Source organism: Charadrius vociferus, unplaced genomic scaffold, assembly GCF_000708025.1.
Source record: "Charadrius vociferus isolate BGI_N301 unplaced genomic scaffold, ASM70802v2 scaffold169, whole genome shotgun sequence".
NCBI classification, from domain to species: Eukaryota; Metazoa; Chordata; class Aves; order Charadriiformes; family Charadriidae; genus Charadrius; species Charadrius vociferus.
The window spans coordinates 456,334-477,180 of NW_009652966.1; the positions used below are offsets into that span (position 1 = coordinate 456,334).

At 39.9% G+C, this 20,847-nt stretch overlaps 1 protein-coding gene across 1 annotated transcript in view; it reads left to right on the forward strand.

The window, feature by feature from the left end:
- SMS (spermine synthase) overlaps window positions 1-11,392 on the forward strand; it is a 33,096-nt gene extending 21,704 nt beyond the window's left edge. Inside the window, exons 9-10 of the mRNA XM_009893104.1 lie at window positions 6,792-6,907; window positions 10,054-11,392. Coding sequence (XP_009891406.1) covers window positions 6,792-6,907; window positions 10,054-10,096 — 159 coding nt within the window. The 3' untranslated portion in view covers window positions 10,097-11,392. The remainder of the gene's footprint in view (window positions 1-6,791; window positions 6,908-10,053) is intronic.
- Window positions 11,393-20,847: the final 9,455 nt, after the last annotated feature.

Below are 20,847 nucleotides of genomic sequence, written 5' to 3' on the forward strand. Positions count from 1 at the left end.
TTAATAAAAGCAACTAATCCTGATGTAGGCAGAAGTGCACTGATGTCAAGTGGAGAGCAAAAAGTTAAGTTTCACCGACTGAGCTGTTAACACGTTATTATGCAGTCTCATTATCTTGTGGGATGATTTCTGTTTGCAGCTTACCTTGTGAACATAAAGCAGACATGTTTTTGTACAGCTAAAATAGTATTTGTGTTTGTCAGTAGTCTTTTCCCCCCCGACACTCATGCTTGCAGTATGTACTACAGCATTTACAGATAGAAATTACTTTGAGTTTTGGTAATGATAATAATTCTTACTCAAGTGGGACACGCCATGCATGGCTTTCTTTCCCAGATCTGTGTGCCTGACTTGCTTGAGATCTTGCTAGAAGCAGTCAAGCAATGAGAAGTTCTCATGCAAAGCCAGCTAAAAATCCTGAGGGCCATTCTGGTAATTTCAGGAGCGTGTGAGATCTGAGCTCTGAAAGCAGCAGTTATATAACATAACAAGAAGTTCTGTGCTATGGAGATTAAGAGGAGACTCAATAACTGTATATAGGAGAAGTGAGATTTAAAAATGGAGGTGTGGGGGGTTTTGGCTAGATATTTCTGAGCAAGTCATGATTAGTGTTTTCATAGGTTTGGTAATCAGCTATGAAATACAAGAGTATATTATGCACACTGATAGAAATTAGATAAAAGCTACTTTATTCTAGATAGGTATAATTTATCTAGGTATGCTTATCATTTGAGGTTATCAAAAGAATTATTTTTTGGCATGCTACTAACACACCTGGTTGTTCCCTCAGGATGCCATGGTGATCCTCAAAGCAGTCTCCAAATACTAATGCAGAATATCCTTTCACCACTAGGTGGAGACTGATAACTAATATTGCCTAGCAGTTTATTAACATTTATAGAGAGATTCTGGCTGTGAAAGGCTTTTCAGACTATTTATTCGTATTCCTAGGGGATGCAAGAACATATGTGGCCAATTTTAGGATGAGGGAGGAACTTTTTGCTTGTTTCAGCTCTGGAAAGATAGAAAGGGAGGTTTATGGAACTCATTCTCTGCTCTTATAAGTCTGTGCTTAAGTATATTGGGTGAAAAAACATGTCCATACTTGCTCTACACATCCATAAATAGTAATCACAATGAGAACAAAAACTTTCTTGAAGAAGTAGCAGCCTTGCTTTTCATGTCCTTAAATTTGTAGCTGCATCATCCATATTGAGAGCCTTTCAGCCTACATAGGATGGGGACAAAGAGGTGTGCTTCAGGGCCTTCAGCCTGCAGAACTGGCAGCCCTGTCTGTATGGTTAAGACTTGAGGCGTGTTTGTGAAAACTTATTGTTGAAGATAATCCCACTACCCTGATGTTTAAGGGTCATACGGCTTGCTTTATTTCTGTTCTTCCTTCTCCTTCTGAAGCTGATGCTTTGAAGTGTTTAGTGATGTAATATGGGTCCGGGTCTGTGAGGTGCTCAGTGTTGCCTTCTCCAAGGGGAGCCAGTTACAGGTGCAGGTTCTCAGCCATCACAGGGGGGAGAAGTGGAAGTCAGTGAGGATATAAAACTTGGTATATTCCAAGGTCCGTTTTCATCTCTAATGGACCTTCCCAGTGACTTGTTTCTGAACACATTGGGTGTTTTAATGCTATTGGGCCTTCTAAAAGCCAGTATGATTTTTAGATTGGCCAAGTGATTTTTTTTTTTTTCAACTCCAGTGGAGTATGTGTACTAGTGTGATATTTGTTGATTTTTTTTTTCTGAACCGTCACCATCCTGTGCCTTCCGTGTAGCATGTGAGGATTGTCCCAACAGTTGTGAAACTATGCTCTGCAAGATACAGAGACTGATTGTAAGGTTGTCGCTGTGTGTCAGTGGATTACGTGTTGCTATGAAAATGCCTTTTTCTGTGCTAAGTTTTTTTTGCTCTGCTGATCTAATCCTTTGAGGTTGAGCAAGCTATCATTTTCAACCTGTTTATGAAGTGGAACCTTTAAAAATACCTCTGAACAGGAATTTGCTCTTTCCTAGTCTGGGTCATCCATCCCAGGCAGGAGAGAAACACCACTCAGGGGTTTGTGTTCAGTAAACAGTGCTAACCACCGGTGCAGGGGATCAGACGTCTGCCACATGCACAGGCGGGCCTTCACCAAGCTGTCACTTCCTGGCCACTCTCTTAATGCAGCATGGCCCTGCCCTCTAAATGTCCGGACCACCATGATGTTGCTCCATAGTTACACTCCTTTTTTTGGCTGCTGTGTGGGTTTTCTAATTAGCGCTTCCAAAGAGGGAGCAGGTTTCTCCTTGACTGCAATGTGAAAGGAGGCTGGAAGAATGGGTGCGTGTCCGTGTGTGAGCCTGTGTGATTTCTTGGCAGTTTGGGAGTCTTTAAGAAACAGATTTTTCATTTCCTTGGGTTACTGAGAGTTCAGTTTTAAATTAATTGATCATTTAGCCAGTGGAGATACCTTCAGTCAGGTTTGCCTCCGTTATCTCATTAAAAGCTATCCCTGTCGCCCAAAACTCGAACCTAGCTTTGATGCTAAGTCTTTCATGTATCTCCTTGCTTCTTAGTCACTCTGAAGTGAGGAAGGAAAAAAACCTTGGCCGTGTTCAACTCCTGCACTTGCCATTACAAAATAAAAATTAAACTTCTGTAGCATGCTGTTGCAGACGAGGATGTCCTGTAGCAGTGACATGTAGGGTAAGAGGTGTAAAAATGACATGTGTAAGAAATGGGCAAGTATGGAAGGAGACTTTCAAGTCACTTGATTACTTTCAAAGGTTGGAGAAGGCATAGAGGCCTAAATTCAGCCTATAACCACTTGATGGGTACATGCCCTTTATAGGTGGGTAAAGTTAACTGGATCTTACTGGGTTAATTTAAACAAACTCTTTTTTACTAATTTGAAGGAATGTTTTTTATTGTCTGCCCAAAACTGTATTCATTATTTAAATTGTTGAGCATTGTGCTGTAGAAACCCAGAAATGAAACCATGGTACTACAGAAATGTATGCCTTATGAAAGCTCAGAACTGGTGTTGGGAGACAGGCATGAGCTGTCAAAGTGTGTGCAAGCACTGAGCAGACTCAGAATGCAAAGGCTGTGAAACAGTTCAGGGATCGTCAGCCTTAAACAAGGCCTTATACATACAGATTGGTTAATCTCAAAGTTGAAAACTACCTCATACTTTTGTGTCAGAAAGATACTTGTTAAGGAGAAAAAAAATTTCAGTGTTCCCCCATTTCTTATCTGTCAAATTGTTTGACATCAAAAAAGATTAAGGGGGGGAGTAGGCAGAGGAGTTTGGTAGGTTTTTGTATATGTTGAAATTGACTGAACAGTGTGGGAGAAAAAAGAAAGTCTGATTTTGCTTTTTTCCTTTTGAAAAAGTATAATTGGTGAGTCATCAGCCTTAAACCTTATTAAATACTGCTCAATATTATTTGAGTATATGGTGGCTGTCCAGAACAAAAAATGTATTGTTCTACCACATAACTACTTTCATTAGGCAGGCAAGTTAAAATGAACGCAGGTTAGTAGACTGGGCTTGGTTCCCTGTGTCCTATTTGAGTGATACGAGAGAATCTAAATGTGATTGACATAGTTATTAACACTGTAGTCTTAGTTGATTAACACCTTTCTGTAAGAAGTGACCAGCTTAATAATAGTGATTTTTCAATAACTTATTGAAATAAGTTCATCTAGGTTTTTTAGACTAATTTTTTTTTAATTCTTAGCTTTTTGTTGAGTAAAGCCAAATAATTGCAGAAAAATTGTAACTGTCTAGAACTATAAAAACCTGTGGTGTGTCTCCAGGGGAGGTTAATAGAACAGCCAGATGGGATATCTGAACCTTTAGGTAAGATCTTGATTTGGAGATTGGGGAGTTGCGGGTTTGAACAATTCGTTGCTTATTGGCATGTTTCATTGTTCCTGTAATTTGTTTTCTACACTGTCTGCAGTGATTCATCTGTTGTTGGAGAAGGAAGAAAGGATCAAATACTGAAGTGACAAGCTGGGAAATTAGATACTTTTATCTCATTGTATATCCTATTAAACTTCGTCCATAATAGTGGTATGCTCCATAAATTACCTAGCAGTGTTTTCTATTTATGACTCAAATTACACACACAGATTGTTTTTTAGTTTACTTTTGCATTCAGTCTGATGTTGTAACAAAATTATATGTTTAGTTAAGGGCGGCTGAACCAAATAACTGCTACAGTCCCCTGGATAATAACAGGTTACTAAACAAGTACTACAGTAGTCGGTTCACTGCTGTGCTTTGTTCAGTTGTGCTCAGTGTTCATCTCATACCTTTTAACAAACCTCTTCTGTTTTCTGATACCCAAACCCAAGTACAATAGAGCATGCCATCTTCCTTTACCAAATGACCACATACATGTTTTTTTGTGGAATGGGATCAAAATGATAATCGAACACGTGTTTTATGCAAGTTCTTTTGAATGAGTACTTTCAGGAATATAATTTTTTAGAAGAGGCTGTATATAGGATTTTTTTAAGTTGAGGTTTTCTTTTCCACTTGTGAAAACTTGAGCATGATGCAAAAATTTCAGAGGAGGAACAGTAGGATGAAGTCTCTTTTTAACTTCCTCTGGAAATATAAATGTTTTAAATAAATCGTGGAAAAAAAATCCTACCAATAAAAAGAAGTAGAAAAAATAGTTTAAATACCAAAGTCAAAATATGCATTATACACTTTGTTTCTAGTTGTCATCTGATATTGTTACATGGAAAAAACAATGTAGATGGAACTGTTCAGACATACTGATTTCCAATAAGATCTCTGCTTGCTTCGGCCTGTGCCAGTTGTACATTGTTTTTAAGAACACAGGTAGTATTTGTTGGTCAAACTCATCTTAGTTCCTTGCTTTGTGAAAATCAACTTTCAGTTCCATCTGTGTGCATTTAAATATTTTAAGGCCACTTTTAAAAATCTGGGAGCACCAAGAAGCAGAAGTTAAACAGTAAAAAGAGCATTTGCTTGGAGTTAAAAGCTTCACAATGTGTTAGTAGAACAATGCACACGTGTGAAACGTAGGTAGTGCAGACATTTTGGAAGTGTTGAATAAATCCTTTGTTCCTGGGGTCCTATAGAACTTGACCTCCGTTTCAAGTTAAGTCTTAAAATATTGAATAAGCTGTGACTGTAAGAGAGCTATAGTTTTTAATTAAAACTAACTCTTTTTTTAGTTGAACAATTGCATACTTTCAGTCAGATGTGAGTTACACGTTATCTAAGGGCAGGAAGGCACAAGCTACCTCATTCAGTAATTGGAAAAAAAAAAAACCCAAACAAAATTGTGTGTGTGTATGTGCGCAAACATTTCCAGAAGTCATTCAGAGCAGAGGAAAGATATTGTCATTCCATAGGTGTAGTCTATTGCTTTAGGCTTTCTTGTTCACATCTCTTTTTCTTGCAAAGTTCAATACCTTTGAAGATCAAAAGCAGTACTCTGCTCGAAAGTGCTTATGCTGGAAGGCTTTTGGCCTGTCCAGTCATGAACAGAGGGAGTTATCTAGAACCCAAGAAGCTGGCTGTATTTAGTAAATGACTGTTTCTTCCCTTATTTTTTTGATTTAACTAGACCTTTCTGTCTAATGCATATCATTGTATCATCTAGACTAATGTTCTTGTGATCTGAGACAAATAGCAAACTTGGGTCTCTTGCCATAATTTTGCAGGACTGCGGCTCGTATGCTAGGTTACTAGGAACTGTGTATTCATTAACATGAAAGTTCCCTTTTTGTTGTCTTTTTTTGTCTTCTGTGGTAAACATTATTTGTTGTTCCTCTACTAGAAGTGGTAAAATTTGTGGGAAAGCTGAATATTTTTATGTTGAAAGTAACTGTGGAGAAATGCTAGTTAATGCTTCTGTTTCTACTGATAAGCAATCAGAAAAAGAAAGTAGGATTTGTGCTAGGTCAAGGTAAAATGCATTTATACTATAAGCTATTAAACCCAACCATTAGGGAAGGATGGGGACACACATCTGAAGATGTCTAGTCCTGCCCCACATATGAACAGATGTGCACGTGCCCGTGTGGCCATCATCATCATAAAACTTGCTGTTCATGTGTAGTGTGGCAGCACGTTTGGTCATCGTATTTGGGACTTACAGGTTGATCTGAAGGTTCCTCATGAGAGTGGAGGAGGTAGAAGACCACAAAGCAATTAATCTGGGTGTCAGTGTGCCAAGGACTATTAACATCATGTCCCCCTTGACCAGAATCGCAGAATGTCTTGTCTCTGTGCTGTGTCACAGCAACAGTACATTCATATTTGGTGGGTCTGTACTTGACGTGTCCTACCTGGAAAACAAAAGCCGAGTAATTTGTAAACAACACATTTTACCATTGTAAGACCTAGGCAATGTTATGTAATGGAGAAAATCTGGATGTTGTAATACTGTTTACTAATATATTTAAGCAATCATAAAGAAAATGGTTATTGAGTAGATGTTATAGGTAAACAACACATGGTGATCCTGTTTTAACCAGAAGCCCTAATGTAATGGTTGCTTCTGCTAATGAGAAGATAGATAATCCCCCATACTTACCCTTTCTTGAAAAGATACAAATTATTGTTTGCTGTAGGCAGAATGAAGACAAGCTGTTCAGTGTTTGCCTTGTAAATATTAAATATTTAGAACAGCATGTATCTGGTTCTGAAGTATGTGGGAGCCTTGCATTAATGTCAAAATGTATATATTCATCTGCAATTTTGCTTATTTGTTTGATTGTAACTGGGACTTTTCTTTTTTTTTTTTTTTCAGGGAAACTGTATCAATCTTACCGATGCCTTGACTCTGTATGAAGAACAGCTTAGCAGGCTTTATTGTCCTGTGGAGTTTTCAAAGGAAACTGTGTGCGTTCCCTCCTACATGGAATTGTATCCTTAAAGATTGAAAAAGAGTGGAGAGTATGTATTAATAAATCAAGCAAGCCTAGATGGTTTGGAGGTAATGAACTCAAGTGCAAGAAGGCAGTTCTAATTTAAATGCTATTAATATTTTTTCATAGTAAATGAACCACTGCAGTTTTATTTTGAGGATAATTGCAGGCATTATTTTTTAAAGGTGCCATAAATTTGCAGCTGGTGAAATGTTCAGCACCTTTCAAGATCAGGCTATGTTTTTGTTAAATGTTTTTGAGTGTTTCCAAGTGTATTGTTTATGCGGTGTAGGACAAACGGTATGATGAGGGTAATGCTGCCTGGGAGTCCTGGCAAGGCTGTATTTTCTTTTTTTTTTTCTTTCACAATAAAACCCAAACTAACTTCCTACAGATCAGCATGATGCAGATCTTTAAATATTCTCTGATAGATTTATTCTTGAACATACAGCTCAAAATGGATTTTTAATGGGTGAAAAAATATGTCAATCATCACTGGTTAGTGTTCCTGGAAAAAATATTCCAAGTGGAGCAGTATACACGTTTCTCGGTAACATCCCATTCCTAAAATAATCCTTCAGAATTTCTTCATTTTGTGGGTGGCAGGCAAGTTACACAAGGAGCTAGAAGTTTTGGCTTCAAGCCATTAGCTCTAGAGGGGCATTCTGATCTACTATAGGGTGGCTCTGCTGGCTGCATTTGCCTTGAGTGATTACCACTTTTGTGTAATCTCCCAGGAAATATTTCTGCAGGGTAATGCCTGCTGTGGCTCTCCCTCTCTTGACAGGAGAGATCTTTCCAGGATCTGCTTATTCATAATACGTTAAGCTTGTGAAACTCTGGCATGGCCTTTCTCGTCAGCGTGTTCATTTTGCCTCCCTTCTGTCTCTGATCTTGATACTGTTTAATGCTGCAGCCTGCTGTTCTGGACTCCATACTGACTGTAACAAGCTCCTCCTGTTTTTCATTATTGTCAGCTCTCCAGTGAAACTCAGATTCAATTTTAACATTTTCAAGACAAAAAAAGAAAGAGTGAAAGAGGATATGGAGATATTTGCCCTTGTAGCTTACCATTTCAGAGAAACTGGTTAAGTTATTTTTGCCTTTACAACTACCAGGCCTTCGTGTAACATGTACGTGATTTGAAGTACGCATCCTCAGAAAGTCTTCTGAATACTTACTGTGTTGTTTATTTGGAAGTATGTAAAATGTTTCTAAAACAATTGAGTAGGAAATGCTACTTCATTCCTTTAAAAAATGCATTTAAATATTTTTAGTAAGCTAGCAGATATGAAAAATTTTTAGCAATAAATTTATAAAAACTGGCCATTAAATAGGTATAACGATGCTTGAAAGTAAACAGTTCTTAGAGAAACGGGGCAGGCTTTATTAGTTTGCTTTTTCTGAATAGATTAACCACGATATAATGATGTAGGTACAGGAATCTTAAAGGAGAAGTCATCTAGATGACTTCAGATTAGCCCAAAGTAATTTGGCCTTGGACTTCTGATAGCCCTTTACCTGCATTTCAGGTACAGATTATCACCTGTCTTGAAACTTGAAGATTTCCAAGTAGGAGTATGTATCTGAATGGGAGTTTATACCTAAATGCTGTTTCACAGATGACTGAGAGATTTGATAGTTTACAATAGAATTGTGATAAGTAATCAAAAAATTAGGGGGTTATGTCTTTTTGAAGAATGCGACACATTTGTGACATTCATTTAAGTGCCTGAAATCTCTTGAGCCATTGAACAAATCTTTTTACTTAGGCAAATGTTCATTTTTGTAATCTGACCAAAAGTTACCTGCGTGGGTACCTGAATGCAGCCAAAGCACTAAGCTGGCTTATCACTTTTTATTGTTACTTGTTTTGCCTACTTCAAGAATTGTTTCGTGTGTAATTGTTACTTCAAATTCTGGTGTTTAGCAGTGTTGCTGTGGGGGTTATCTGAAATTCAAGTAGCTGTTGACATAAAAGCCAACTCTCTATTGTAAGGAAAGCATATGTGTCTCTGAGGTCTCCACCAGGACCTTATGGTGAACATGGAGGCTCCCATCTGCAGCATGTGTGACCTTGCTGTGTAATCAGAAGACCATATGTCTTTGTGTAGTTTTACTAAGTTATAAATCCCAGAAATCTATGCCTTACTCTGCAGCTGTTGCTGCAGCTCCAAAAAAAGGTGATGTTCATGTCTCATGACTCCTGATGTTCCTGTCTCCAGAAACAGGTGGAATTACGTAGCTCTGACCGATCTCGTGTGCCCAGCATGGCAAGAGAGCTCTTGAGGATCAGTTGTTTGTCCTGCCAGGAGTACCCCAGAGGACTGTGGTTTAAGCATAACACTTCTGTGTGACTGTGCTGAAGCTGGGTCCATCTCGCCCCAGAGGAGCAGCACAAAGAGCACCGATACAGCTGCCGGTTGCTTTGTGTTTGCTTCTAGCTCAGTCTGGGCAACGTAAAGGTCTGCTCTCTGAAAAATGATTAGGTACCTAAGGCAAACACCACAGAAGCTTTTTACAGAAAAGCCCAGGCAAAATTTAGATGCGTCTGTTAAGTGAGCGTTCAACAGAACCCCTGTTGAGGCATTTAAGAGGCAGTAGACATTTAAATCTTTGCCCAGTAAGATACCTGGACACCTAGTGTTCAGCTGTTGAACATCTCAGTATTAATTTTGTGTCTGATTGTGTCTGCATTAAGAATTCACAAATTAGGTAGCTGGATGTTTCTTTCCGAGTGAAGCTTGCTACTTTACAATTGAGAAGATGAGCAAGAGGGATCCCTACTTGGTGAACTCCTGATCGAAGTTTTGATCACTGTTCCCGAAGTATTTCTCTAGTTTGTTCAGGGGTTGCAATGCAAAAAAAAATGCACCACCTGAAAATCTGCAGCGGGAGTTAGAAAGTGTGGGATTGCAGAGGATTTCAGTTTCAATGGAAATGGGATGGTGTTTTGAACTGCTGAGCCAAAAAGAGGATTCAGGGAGATTCCACTGTGGAGATTCTTACCTACCCCATCTTTATGAGTTACCAGAAGTTTTCAGAATCAAAATATAAGTGAAAAGAACTACTTCCGTTTTACCTGTGTACTGCAAACTTACCTTTTTTTTTTTCTTTTTTTCCTTAACTGCTTATTTTCTCCAGATGGGTATTCTACACTATTTGGAAGAAGCAAACTGACATCTGAACATCAAGATTATTTGAGATTATCCTAAATGTACATGCTGCATGGAGCATATAGGCCTGCTACGTGCTGCATATTGGCATCTTGAACCTTTAAATTATACGCTGTAGATGATCCTGAAACTTAGTCATGCTATTGATTGTGAATTCTTTAAATGTTTTTATTATTATTTTAATTTAAAAGCAAATGGAAAATGTATATTTTGATGAGCTAGGGTGTTATTTTTGAAAGTCAACTTAAAGACGAATTAGCAGCAAAACTATATAGCTGCTGAATGCACTGAACCTTTAGAATGTGATCCTTTTTATTTTTTTGTAGAACTTCACAAGCTGATTGATTAAAAAAGACATCTTTAGCATTTCATCCCTGAAGGGTTGTCCATGGAGTTTGTTTTGGGTTTGTTTTTTTTCGGTTTTCCACCAGATTTTTTTAATCTATGGTGCTTTTTAAGGATGGAGGGGGTTTTGTTTGATTTTTTTTTTTTTTTTTAAATGAACACTGCAGTGCTTTCATATAGAGAAGGGCATAACTTGGGGGGGGGGGAAGGAAAAAAGTCTTCTAAAAGGATACTCCAAATCCTTCATTGCAAAGAGAAGAAAGTGAGTCTTAAATTTTGATTATTTACTCTAGTTTCATTCATCATTGCTGTAATCTCTTCTGCAGTAGAAGAATCTTTGACCTTTCACCTCATGGAATTCTTTAGCTGCTGCCGCATTGATCGTTTGGATTTTGGTATGGATTTAACAGTAGGTTGTAGAGGCACTTTGAACTCTATCAGCATGAAAATTAAAGCTGGTTTTCCATCCCACTGCAGTGCAAGAAATTGAGTGTAACGAGGTTCTTGTGGGCATACACTCCTCAGCCTTACGGGAAGCACTAGGTTCTTGAAGAAGGAAAGGTGGTTTTACAGAGCAAAGGAATGTGGGTGTGATTAGATTCATGTGCGCCAGTATTGAATGCTTTGAGGCAAGTATGTATACTTCAGTAGGGTAAGTCCTGGTCGTATTGCCCTAGATTGACCGTGTTGTGTGGGGCTCTTGCTGAATTAGATCCACTTACAGTGTAAAAGTCAGTGGAACCTAGGTTGCATTGTAGTTTTATTCTGAAAGATAAAGCATTTTTCTTTTAACTGTTTCTCATGTTGCCTGAAAAGTTATATTTTTGTATTAACATGCTACGTACTGACTAAAACTTTGCTTTCAGTGTTTAAAAGATCCCACCACTTGAAAGGAGGTAGGAAGGCTATAACCATTCTGTGCATTTCTGTACATTTCCAAGATAGAATAAAAAGTGCACTATTTCCCTAAACAGTCAAATCCTGAACCATAATGATGTTTTTTTCCTTCAACACCTAGTATCAACATTTTCTTAGTTTTGTTGGAGGCAGATGATTCCCCCCTCCTGCCAAGATGCTGCCAATGAAAACAAAACGAACAAACAAAAAAAACCCCACTCCTGAGATCTGTATCCTTAAATCAGACATAAAAAAATTTTACTGCATCCCACATACATAAACTGCTCATGAAATCTGAGCAGCCTATGTAGAATTCCAGAGTGATACTGGAAAACTTCTAAAAATTTGGTCTTGATTTGATGTATAATTATTTTTGTATTGTACAGTTGTGCTCTTAAAATGCTTTCAGTTCGGAGAGCCAATAGAAGTATTCTTCAGTCATTGTTTTAAATTATTGCAGTTGATGTTAATTCTTTAATGCACACGGTTCTTCCATGGCCTTACAGCTTCTGCATCCCTAAATATTCTCAAAGAGCAGAGCCTTCCTCTAAACAGGAGAGAAGTGTGTTGCATTTCTCTGAGTATTTTAGCTTTGTTATATACATCCCAGAAAATACCTTGATATTATTGCCTATGACCTAGTAGTGACCCTTCATTTGTGATATGGGACTGCAATCAATATATTGTATACCTGCAAATGACGGCAGATGTCATATAAAGTTACATGTATCTTTAACTTTGCAAGCATGACTATTCCCTTGATTCCTAGTGTGATTGCTCATGTAGGTGAAATTAAGCACACGGGCATTCACTGGGATGGGGCGTACAGCATATGTGTTCCTGAGTGAGACTGATAGATGTAGAAATTGGTCACAACAGGTGGGGGTGGTTGTTTTTTAGCGAAGAAACTTGTGAACTGGAAGATGGTGTAATATGCTTGCTGTACCAAGGCTGGCACTTTTCTTTAGCATCACTGCACAAGGCTGCCTGAGCACAGAGATGTTTCGGTGTGCAGAGATGTTCTGTAATCAGTTCCTGGAATGACCAGGGACCTCAATTACATATTGATAGGTGAAAGGCAGCAGTGCTTGCAAGTCTTTCCTTTTCAACTGATACAGTACAAAGAGTTGGAGGTATTATTTTTTCTTTAAACTTTTTTTAATGTAGTTTTTTTAAAGTGATAGATGCAGTATAAAGCAATCCAGCAAACACTGAATGTTATCTTTTTATTTTTTAAGTTGCTGAATTGGTTCTGAGCAAATATATACACACAGTCAGTTTATTTATTTGTTGCTGTAGTGTAGATTTTTTAAAAAGGAAAACAAGTGTCTTTGTGTTAGAATTTTCAAATGCAAACTGCTATAGCGGATCAGTTTTCCATATTGAAGGCCAGTTGGAAAATAGCTGATTGCTGCACTATGTATGCAGACAGTTCCCAAGATACGGTTAACATTAGGGTTTTCTTAATTATTCTTTGCACTAAATGCTGCATCAACCTAGAAATGTGATGTAAGTATTTAAAAACTTGATTGATAGTAGATTGTGCAAAGAGAAGAATGCTGGCATCATATCTACTGCATCAGTGCAGTGCACATGTGAAAATAAAGGTACACAATTATTACTTGTGTGTTTGAATTGTTAAATGCATTGTGCAGTCAGTGTTAAAATGACAGAATGGATGGGTATTATGCTTACCATTGTACCTCTTTTTTCTTTTCCTTGTCACCTAACAAACATAAAGGTACTTAATGGTCCTTTTATTGAGTATCTTTTCTGTCTCTCTCAGATAAATAATTTCAATTATTTTTCATATAATATATGTTCAGATAAGATACTCGGTAGTATGGAACAGCACACTGATCTTTGCAATTGGGAGAATCGCTTGAGGCTTTGGTGATCTTTGCCTAGAAAGAGTTAACTTTCTGTACAGTGCTGTAGATGTGAATTCTTTGGAGGTCTATAAGTGTAAGTTTTAGTTTTTATGCTGAAGTGGCAAGTTGGCTTGGGGTGCAGTGTGACTCACTGTGTGGCGTAGAGAAGAGATACGTGAGGAGAAATAAGTGAGACATTAAGAATGATGCAAGTTTTGGCACAGAAGTTTAAGGAAGAGAGAGAAGGGCATGAATAGGATGGGCACATTGAAGAAGTTTCTCTGGGGTGTGATTCAGAAAGATTAATAATGTCAGAGAATTAAAGAAGACTGTGGCTTCTAAAAGATATTGTAGAGAGGTTCACATAAATTCCAGCTAACTGGAAAGGAGAAGTATTTACATCTGTCCGAAGTACAGTGATATTAAATAGTTTAGTAGTTGGGAAAAAGAAGGCGGAAGGCTGAACTTTTTGAGGGAGGAAAAAAAGGTCTCGCATACAGACTTTAAGGGTAGGATAAAGAGTAATTTTAGAGTGCCTACATGCATGACAGGGAAGATAAATATCTCATGTTTTTTTATTTTCACTGTTTAGAGCTTGGTGTGTTGACAGCTTGCTGGAAGGGACAAGTAAGAAGAAGAGTACTCAATTTCTTATTTTAATTTAGGAATAGGAGACTGCAGATGATGTTGCCTGAGGCTAATAGGAGGAAGTTGACAAACCTTGCTGACAGAAGAAAACATTGGTTGGAATCATTGAAGGAGATGATGAAGGAGCAAGTGAGAGAACTAGCAAAGGAAGTGAGTGCAAGAATGATTAATAATAGCACTGAGCAACACAGAAGTGCCTTTTTGAAAGGTGGGATGCTTTAGGAAGCAAGGAGTTAGAAATGTGGAATGGGAATGGTGGAAGGATGTGACTAGTTGTAGTGGTCACACATTTTAGTGAACTTGAGCTTCAGCGGTAGAAGTGGAGAAAGTAGAAGGGAAGGAAAGAAGAGGGTGAAATGCACTTCATAATTGGAAGCATGATGACAAGTACTCCTGTGCAGTGTCAAGGGAAGAAAGGATGCAGGAGCAAGAGCAGTTAAGATGGGAGGACACTGGGGACATGAGCTAGGAGGAGGAACCAGAAACAGGACAGCACAGCAGACGTGGTGGGGATTTGGGGAGCATGTTGAGACATACAAAAAAGGAGTGCCAGTCATGCTGCCTAGCTTGTCTTCTGTAAATATGGTGAAGGAGGAGAGACTGGAAATGTTTGTTTGTTTTTGTTTTGTTTTTTTTAGTGAGTAACAATTGCAAGATGGCTCCTAAGTATTTTTAGGAGGAAAAGAACATAACTGCTGGAAATGAAATGGTGACCAAAAGGAAACTATTCTGATTAAGGTGTGCTTAGGGTAGACAGATAACCCAAGCAAATAAATACAAAGTTAATGAAGCCCAAGGAAAAGGATCTGTGGCATTTAACTGTCATGGGTTGTTATTGTGAGCACAGAAGAGTGAAAGGCAGAACCACACCAGTGGCACCTCTGCTGTCTTCAGCTTATGGAATTGGGAAAACCAGTCGGAACCAGTAAACATATGAAAACAAACAGACCAAAAGCACTGCTACAGCTATTACAGGTTTTTTTTCATCTGACTTCAAAGTGCCATGACAACTTCATTATATCTTACTTGAGAGGACAATAAGTTTCATGGCCTCAGTGATGAATGCACAACACATTCCGTGCCATATTGCCTGAGCAGCACTACTAGTATGATTTACTTTGAAAGACCCAAAGACTAAAGTATTTTATTGATGTATAATGGAAACATCTTAGTAGTCTTTGTAGATACAAAGACAAGCAACAATGGAATTTTAAAACAATAGTTCTAGTAGATGAGAATGACAAAGGTGAGTATACACAGCTGTGTGAAGCTTTTTTTTTTTTGTTCTGGTAGCTGCTAATGTTATCTAACACTTCCCTGTTTAACTTTTTGTGAATTAATTATCAAAACTAATGGTTTTGCTTTTTAAAAATTATTTTATTCCATGCTTTGTCCAGATTCTGCTCTTCAGCTTCACAATGAGACATCCTGGGAAATTGCTTCCTAATGATTGGCGTCTCTTGTTACACTTACGTGTTCGATGATGTTTTGTAACCACTGGTTATTTGGGGTGAAAGGATGACTGAAAATGAGGGTTTTTTTCAGGCAACAAATTTTTGACAGTTTATTGTTTAAAACTGAAGACTGACAGAATAATTAAAGGAACATGCACTGACTTCTGTTGAAAAGGTTGGCATCCTTTTTGAGATTTTTACCCGTGTCATGTAGTAAAAAAGTTTCTACTGTCATCATAAAATTCTTACCATATATTTAACAGTTAAATAATAGGGAAAGGGAAAATATCAGCTCACAATTTCTGGAGCTGGCTTTGAGGCAGCCATGTGCCTTTAAGAAGTTATAGTTGAGATGCGCTTCAAGTCTACTTCTTTGGGATTTTGACCTTCTACTCAGTGAAGTCATGTGTGCTTTTACCTCTGTGGTGGCTGGGATCGGATACCACACCTCTGGCTACATGAAATGCAGAAATGGTTGAGCGTGCCTTAGACTGCAGCAGATATTAGGCAGTGTGTTTGTCTATCCCCAAGTTGTGTGCACGCAGTTGGACCCTTTTCCTATCAATAAGCTTGTGCTGCGTTGTGTGGCAGACTTGCTGCGGGCGCTGTTTGCACCTGGGCGGTAAGACCAGAGCGGTCCGGGAGCACTGGATATATTTGGCCAACTCAGATGTGAGGTGCAGTGCTCACCCAGAAGACTCCCTTCTAGGAGTGCCAGATGAATTGCACAGGACACACAGCTACAGGACAGGGACAGAAATGAGACTGGTGGAAGTGGGTAGACCACTGTTCTCACCACAAGGGAAGTTTGCAGCCCACAGCCTATTTATGGGTTCCCTGCTGATAGGGGGTGGGTGAGGCAGTGGGCACTGGTCACCTGGATTCTTCTGGAGGACCATGTGCAAAGAATGCCTTCCTGGAACACCTTTAACCTAAAAAAAAAAGAAAGTAAGAAGGAAATGCTGATACTTTAAATGTGAGTGACTGGGAAGACAATAAACAAGACGAGAGGAATTTAGTGCTCTTCAAGGTAAGTAGAGAAAGAGACAGCCTCATTTAAAACCATTTTTAAGTCCCAACATTTTTGAAGTTGCTGAGTGCTTAGCCTGGACGCATGAAAATATTGACAATTTTTGGAAGTTTTATTGCTAATAATGAGATTGGTTGTTCTCTTGAGCTCAATCAAAAGACTTAGCCGCTATCCATCGTATTTGAGAAGTTGTGAGAGTCCAGTGAAGTTCCCACTGACTGGAAAAAGGGAAACATAACCCCCCGTTTTTAAAAAAGCAAAAAAGGGAAGACCCAGCGAACTACCAGGCCGATCAGTCTCACCTCTGTGCCTGGCAAGATCATGGAGCAGGTCCTCCTGGAAACTCTGCTAAGACACATGGAAAATGAGGTGATTGGTGACAGCCAGCATGGCTTCACTAAGGGCAAATCGTAGACTTGTGCAAAGCATTTGATACTCTCCCACATGACATCCTTGTCTCTAAATTGGAGAGACATGGATTTGATGGATGGACTGCTCTGTGGATAAGAAGTTGGCTGGGTGGCTGCACTCTAAAAGTTGCAGTCAATGGCTCAGCCTCCAAGTGGTGAGCAGTGATGAGTGGAGTTCCTCAGGGCTGGTGCTGTTTAACATCTTTGCTTGCGAAATGGACAGTGGGATTGAGTGCACCCTCAGGAATTTTGCTGATGACACCAAGCTGTGTGGAGCGGTTGGTGTGCTGGAGGGAAGGGATGCCATCCAGAGGGACCTGGACAGGCTGGATAGGTGGGCCTGTGCAAACCTCATGAAGTTCAACAAGGCCAAGTGCAAGGTCCTACATCTGAGCCAGGGCAATCCCAAGGACAAATACAGTCTCTGCAGGGAATGGATCAAGAACAGCCCTGAGAAGAAGGACTTGGGGGTGTTGGTTGTTGAGAAACTTGACATGAGCTGGCAATGTGCACTCGCAGTCCAGAAGGCCAATTGTAGCCTGGGCTGCATCCAAAGCAGGTTGAGGGAGGTGGTTCTCCCCCTCTACTCTGTTCTGGTGAGACCCCACCTGGAGTACTGTGCCCAGCTCTGGAGCCCTCAGCACAGGAAAGACAGGGACCTGTTGGAGTGGGTCCAGAGGAGGGCCATGAAGATGATCAGAGGGATGGAGCACCTCCCTTATGAGGACAGGCTGAGAGAGTTGGTCATGTTGAGCCTGGAGAAGGCTCCAGGGAGACCTTATTGTGGCCTTCCAGTACCTAAAAGGGGCCTACAGGAGAGTTGGGGAGGGACTCTTTATCAGGGAGTATAGTGAAAGGAGGAGGGGGGTAATAGTTTTAAACTGAAAGAGGAGAGATTTAGGTTAGATATTAGGAAGAAATTCTTTACTCTGAGGGTGGTGAGGCACTGGAACAGGCTGCCCAGAGAAGTGGATGCTCCATCCCTGGAGGCGTTCAAGGCCAGGCTGGATGGGGCTTTGAGCAACCTGGTCTAGTGGGAGGAGTCCCTGCCCATGGCAGGGGGGGTGGAACTAGGTGATCTTTAAGGTCCCTTCCAACCCAAACCATTCTGTGGTTCTATGAGTTGGACTGCTGCCGAAGGCTTTCTTACGTAGTGTGTATTTTTAGTCTATGGGTCGTGCTAGAACTATTGTAAGAGCTTGCTCACAAGACTGATCTAACTACTAGGTTTGCTGAGACAAGAAGGTATAGTCGCCCTTGTCCCCTGTCTCTTTGAACTTCTATTTCTAGATGTGCTGCAAATGCACATGAATATGCAGAGATGTATGAAAGTTTAATTAGCCATAACTTCTCCAAGATCAAAAATATTTCAGACTTTCCTGACTGAATAACGGAGTGTTTTCTAAAATCTGTTCCCTCAGGGCTACAGCTTGCGTGAAGGGGTTGCTGTGAAGGCATTTCTTTTGGTAGCTATGCCATGTAAATGGTTCCAGCCATCTTCTCTACACTCCCACCTCTTTGTTCTCACCCTGCATTACCTCCTCTGCTGTGAGAGCTGCAGCCAGCTCTCCTGTGGCCATGTGGCAAACTGATTAGGTTAAAAACGAGCAAGCAGAGACATTAAAGGGAGATGGGGAACTGATCTCGCTTCAGCTACGCTGCTGAAATGAATGGATGAAAAAGTAATCTGTGCTTAAAATGGACCTGTCTGGTTCATCGTGTTGCCAGACAAGCAGTTGGGCTGACAGACCTGAGTGGTGTGCAGGCATGGGAATGAGTGATGGGGGGGAGCAGGTCAGAGGAAGGTGCAGGATAAGGAAAAAATGTTCAAAGTAAAGGCTGTGGCATCTTAATTTATACCTGCTTTAGAAATACAGGGGAGGACTTGTTAAGGAGTTACCCCTTGGTTTTTTTCTTGTTACTGTTTTTCTCTAATCGCATCTACTGAATCATTTATAGGTCCCTTCCAACTTGAGATATTCTATGATTTTGGCCATCCAGAAATTTCAAATAGTTTGAATTTTCAGGAGCAGCTAAAAGGTGATCCAGCAGAAACTGCATGACACTTTGTTCTAATGGAAATAAAGAGCTTTATCTGTGTTGTTACTCTGCATGTAGCTTTGGTAGGGGTGTGTATTATTTTTCAATTACTTGTTGCCATTCATACCTTCAAAAATTTTAAATAAAATTCTGTTTATGTTAATACCTTAGCTCTCCCAGCTAATTTCAGGTAAATGGACTGATTTTGTTCTGTTTTCTGAGGTTACGTTAAAAATGATGATGATAATGTCACTCAAGTTTTAGGTACACTTTCTCATGAGGGGTTTGTTTTAAAGAATATATGGGCAGCACTGATTTCATGCAGCGTGAACTTCCTGGCTGTTGATCTGCTTTGCTATGTTCTTTAAAAAGAACAAAACGCAAGATCTATTATTTTATTTTATTTTCACTGCGAGCAAAATCAGCAATGTGGTTAGATCCACGTGCAGAAGGAGTAATATGTTTTTACAAAAGTCAGGAGCTCCTCAGTGAGCTACAGCTGGAAGGAAGCTGGTGGGCCACAGTGAAGCACTCCAAGGGGGTTTGCTTCATCTCACAGAAGTGCTTCATACTGAACGTGCATTACTTGGGAGAGCAGAAGAACATGGGCTAGGTCTGGGTCACGCTTGTGAGCTGGCTGCTTGGGACCTGCTCGGTTGCCTGGTGGCAGCGGGTGAATCATTTTTTCAGTGGGTGGCAGAAATTTGGCCTCTCTCAAGCATTCAGTTGTGGACAAATGATATTGGAATACATCTGAACTTCAGACACACTGAAATACATTTTATGTCATGCCAATCAAAATACATTTTAATAGCTTTAAATGTTTTATAGTGCTTCCAGATTCATGCAACAGTGGATGCATTTCATTCAATATTTTATGTAACTTAAAAGAAACTATAAAGCACTATTTTTATCCCCTGATAAAGTAAAGAAAAATAGATGGTTAAAATAAAAACAGCAAGCCACAAACAATTTTATGAAATGAAGATGAAAACACGTGATTCCTCTTAAAAGCATGTTTTCTGAGGGCAAAGGCTGCAATGGCCTGAGAGTGCAGTCGCGGCATCGCAATGTGAAAGTTTGGATGGGACCTTGCGTTTGTCCAATTGACCCACAATGAAATGAGCTGTGTTTGCATCATTCCTGATAACCTGTTCTGGTGCTCTGAAAGGTGTGAGTCGTGACTGCAAAAGGGAACGAAGTAACTCTGGCAAAGGCCAGCAGCTTGGCGGAAAGCTGGAACACAGCACTGCATTTTCTGACTGCTTTTCTAGGGTAAGATGTACCAGATAAAGTAAGGAAGTGCCCATGGAAGAGGAGCAGGTCTTGGGCTCTAGGAGGTGTAAGAAAGACCTGTGAGGAAATGGAGGTCTTACACTTGAAATAGTTGGCCTGGGCTACATCACCACATCATGGCTGGCCGGCACAGCCCGGGATCCTGATCTCTCTGTTGCCCCTAACACACTGTAATTCTCATCAAGGTCTTGTTATCAGTGTTCTGTGCCTGGTCGCCCTGAACCTGGATGTGGGTTGTGCCCAGATGCAGAGTCAAGTCATGTTTGGGAGGCCGGTAGGAAATTCTCTTGTGTGTCTTAGTCCACACACAGTCCAGGTGTGAGTGCTTTCTCTCGGGGTTGGGGAGGTAGAATATGCCTGCACAGGCTCTTAATTTCTCTCATTAATTGCTGCTTCTGGAAATGTGTTTCCTGGCTGTAGAGTTTTGCCCAGGTAAAGCAGATGCTATTAGTATGTTCTGGCCAATCTTATTTCTGTTCATAGTCCAAATTGCAAGACACTTACAATGACTATCACTTTTTACTAAAAGCACAATCTTCATGAAAGTTTGAGTTGACTATTGTTGTTAAATTGGGTAATGAATCTCCCAGTTCAGTCAACCAGTTCAACCAAGGAAGAGGCTGATCGTGCAGTAATTTCAAAGAACTGTGAGCAGAAATAACACCCAATTGCTAAAGATCTGTGAGTTCACCAGTGTCTTTTAGTGGACTAAGGTTCTGTCATTTGCTTGAGAAGTGCATGTTGAAGAGCCTAAGGAAACTTTTTCATAAG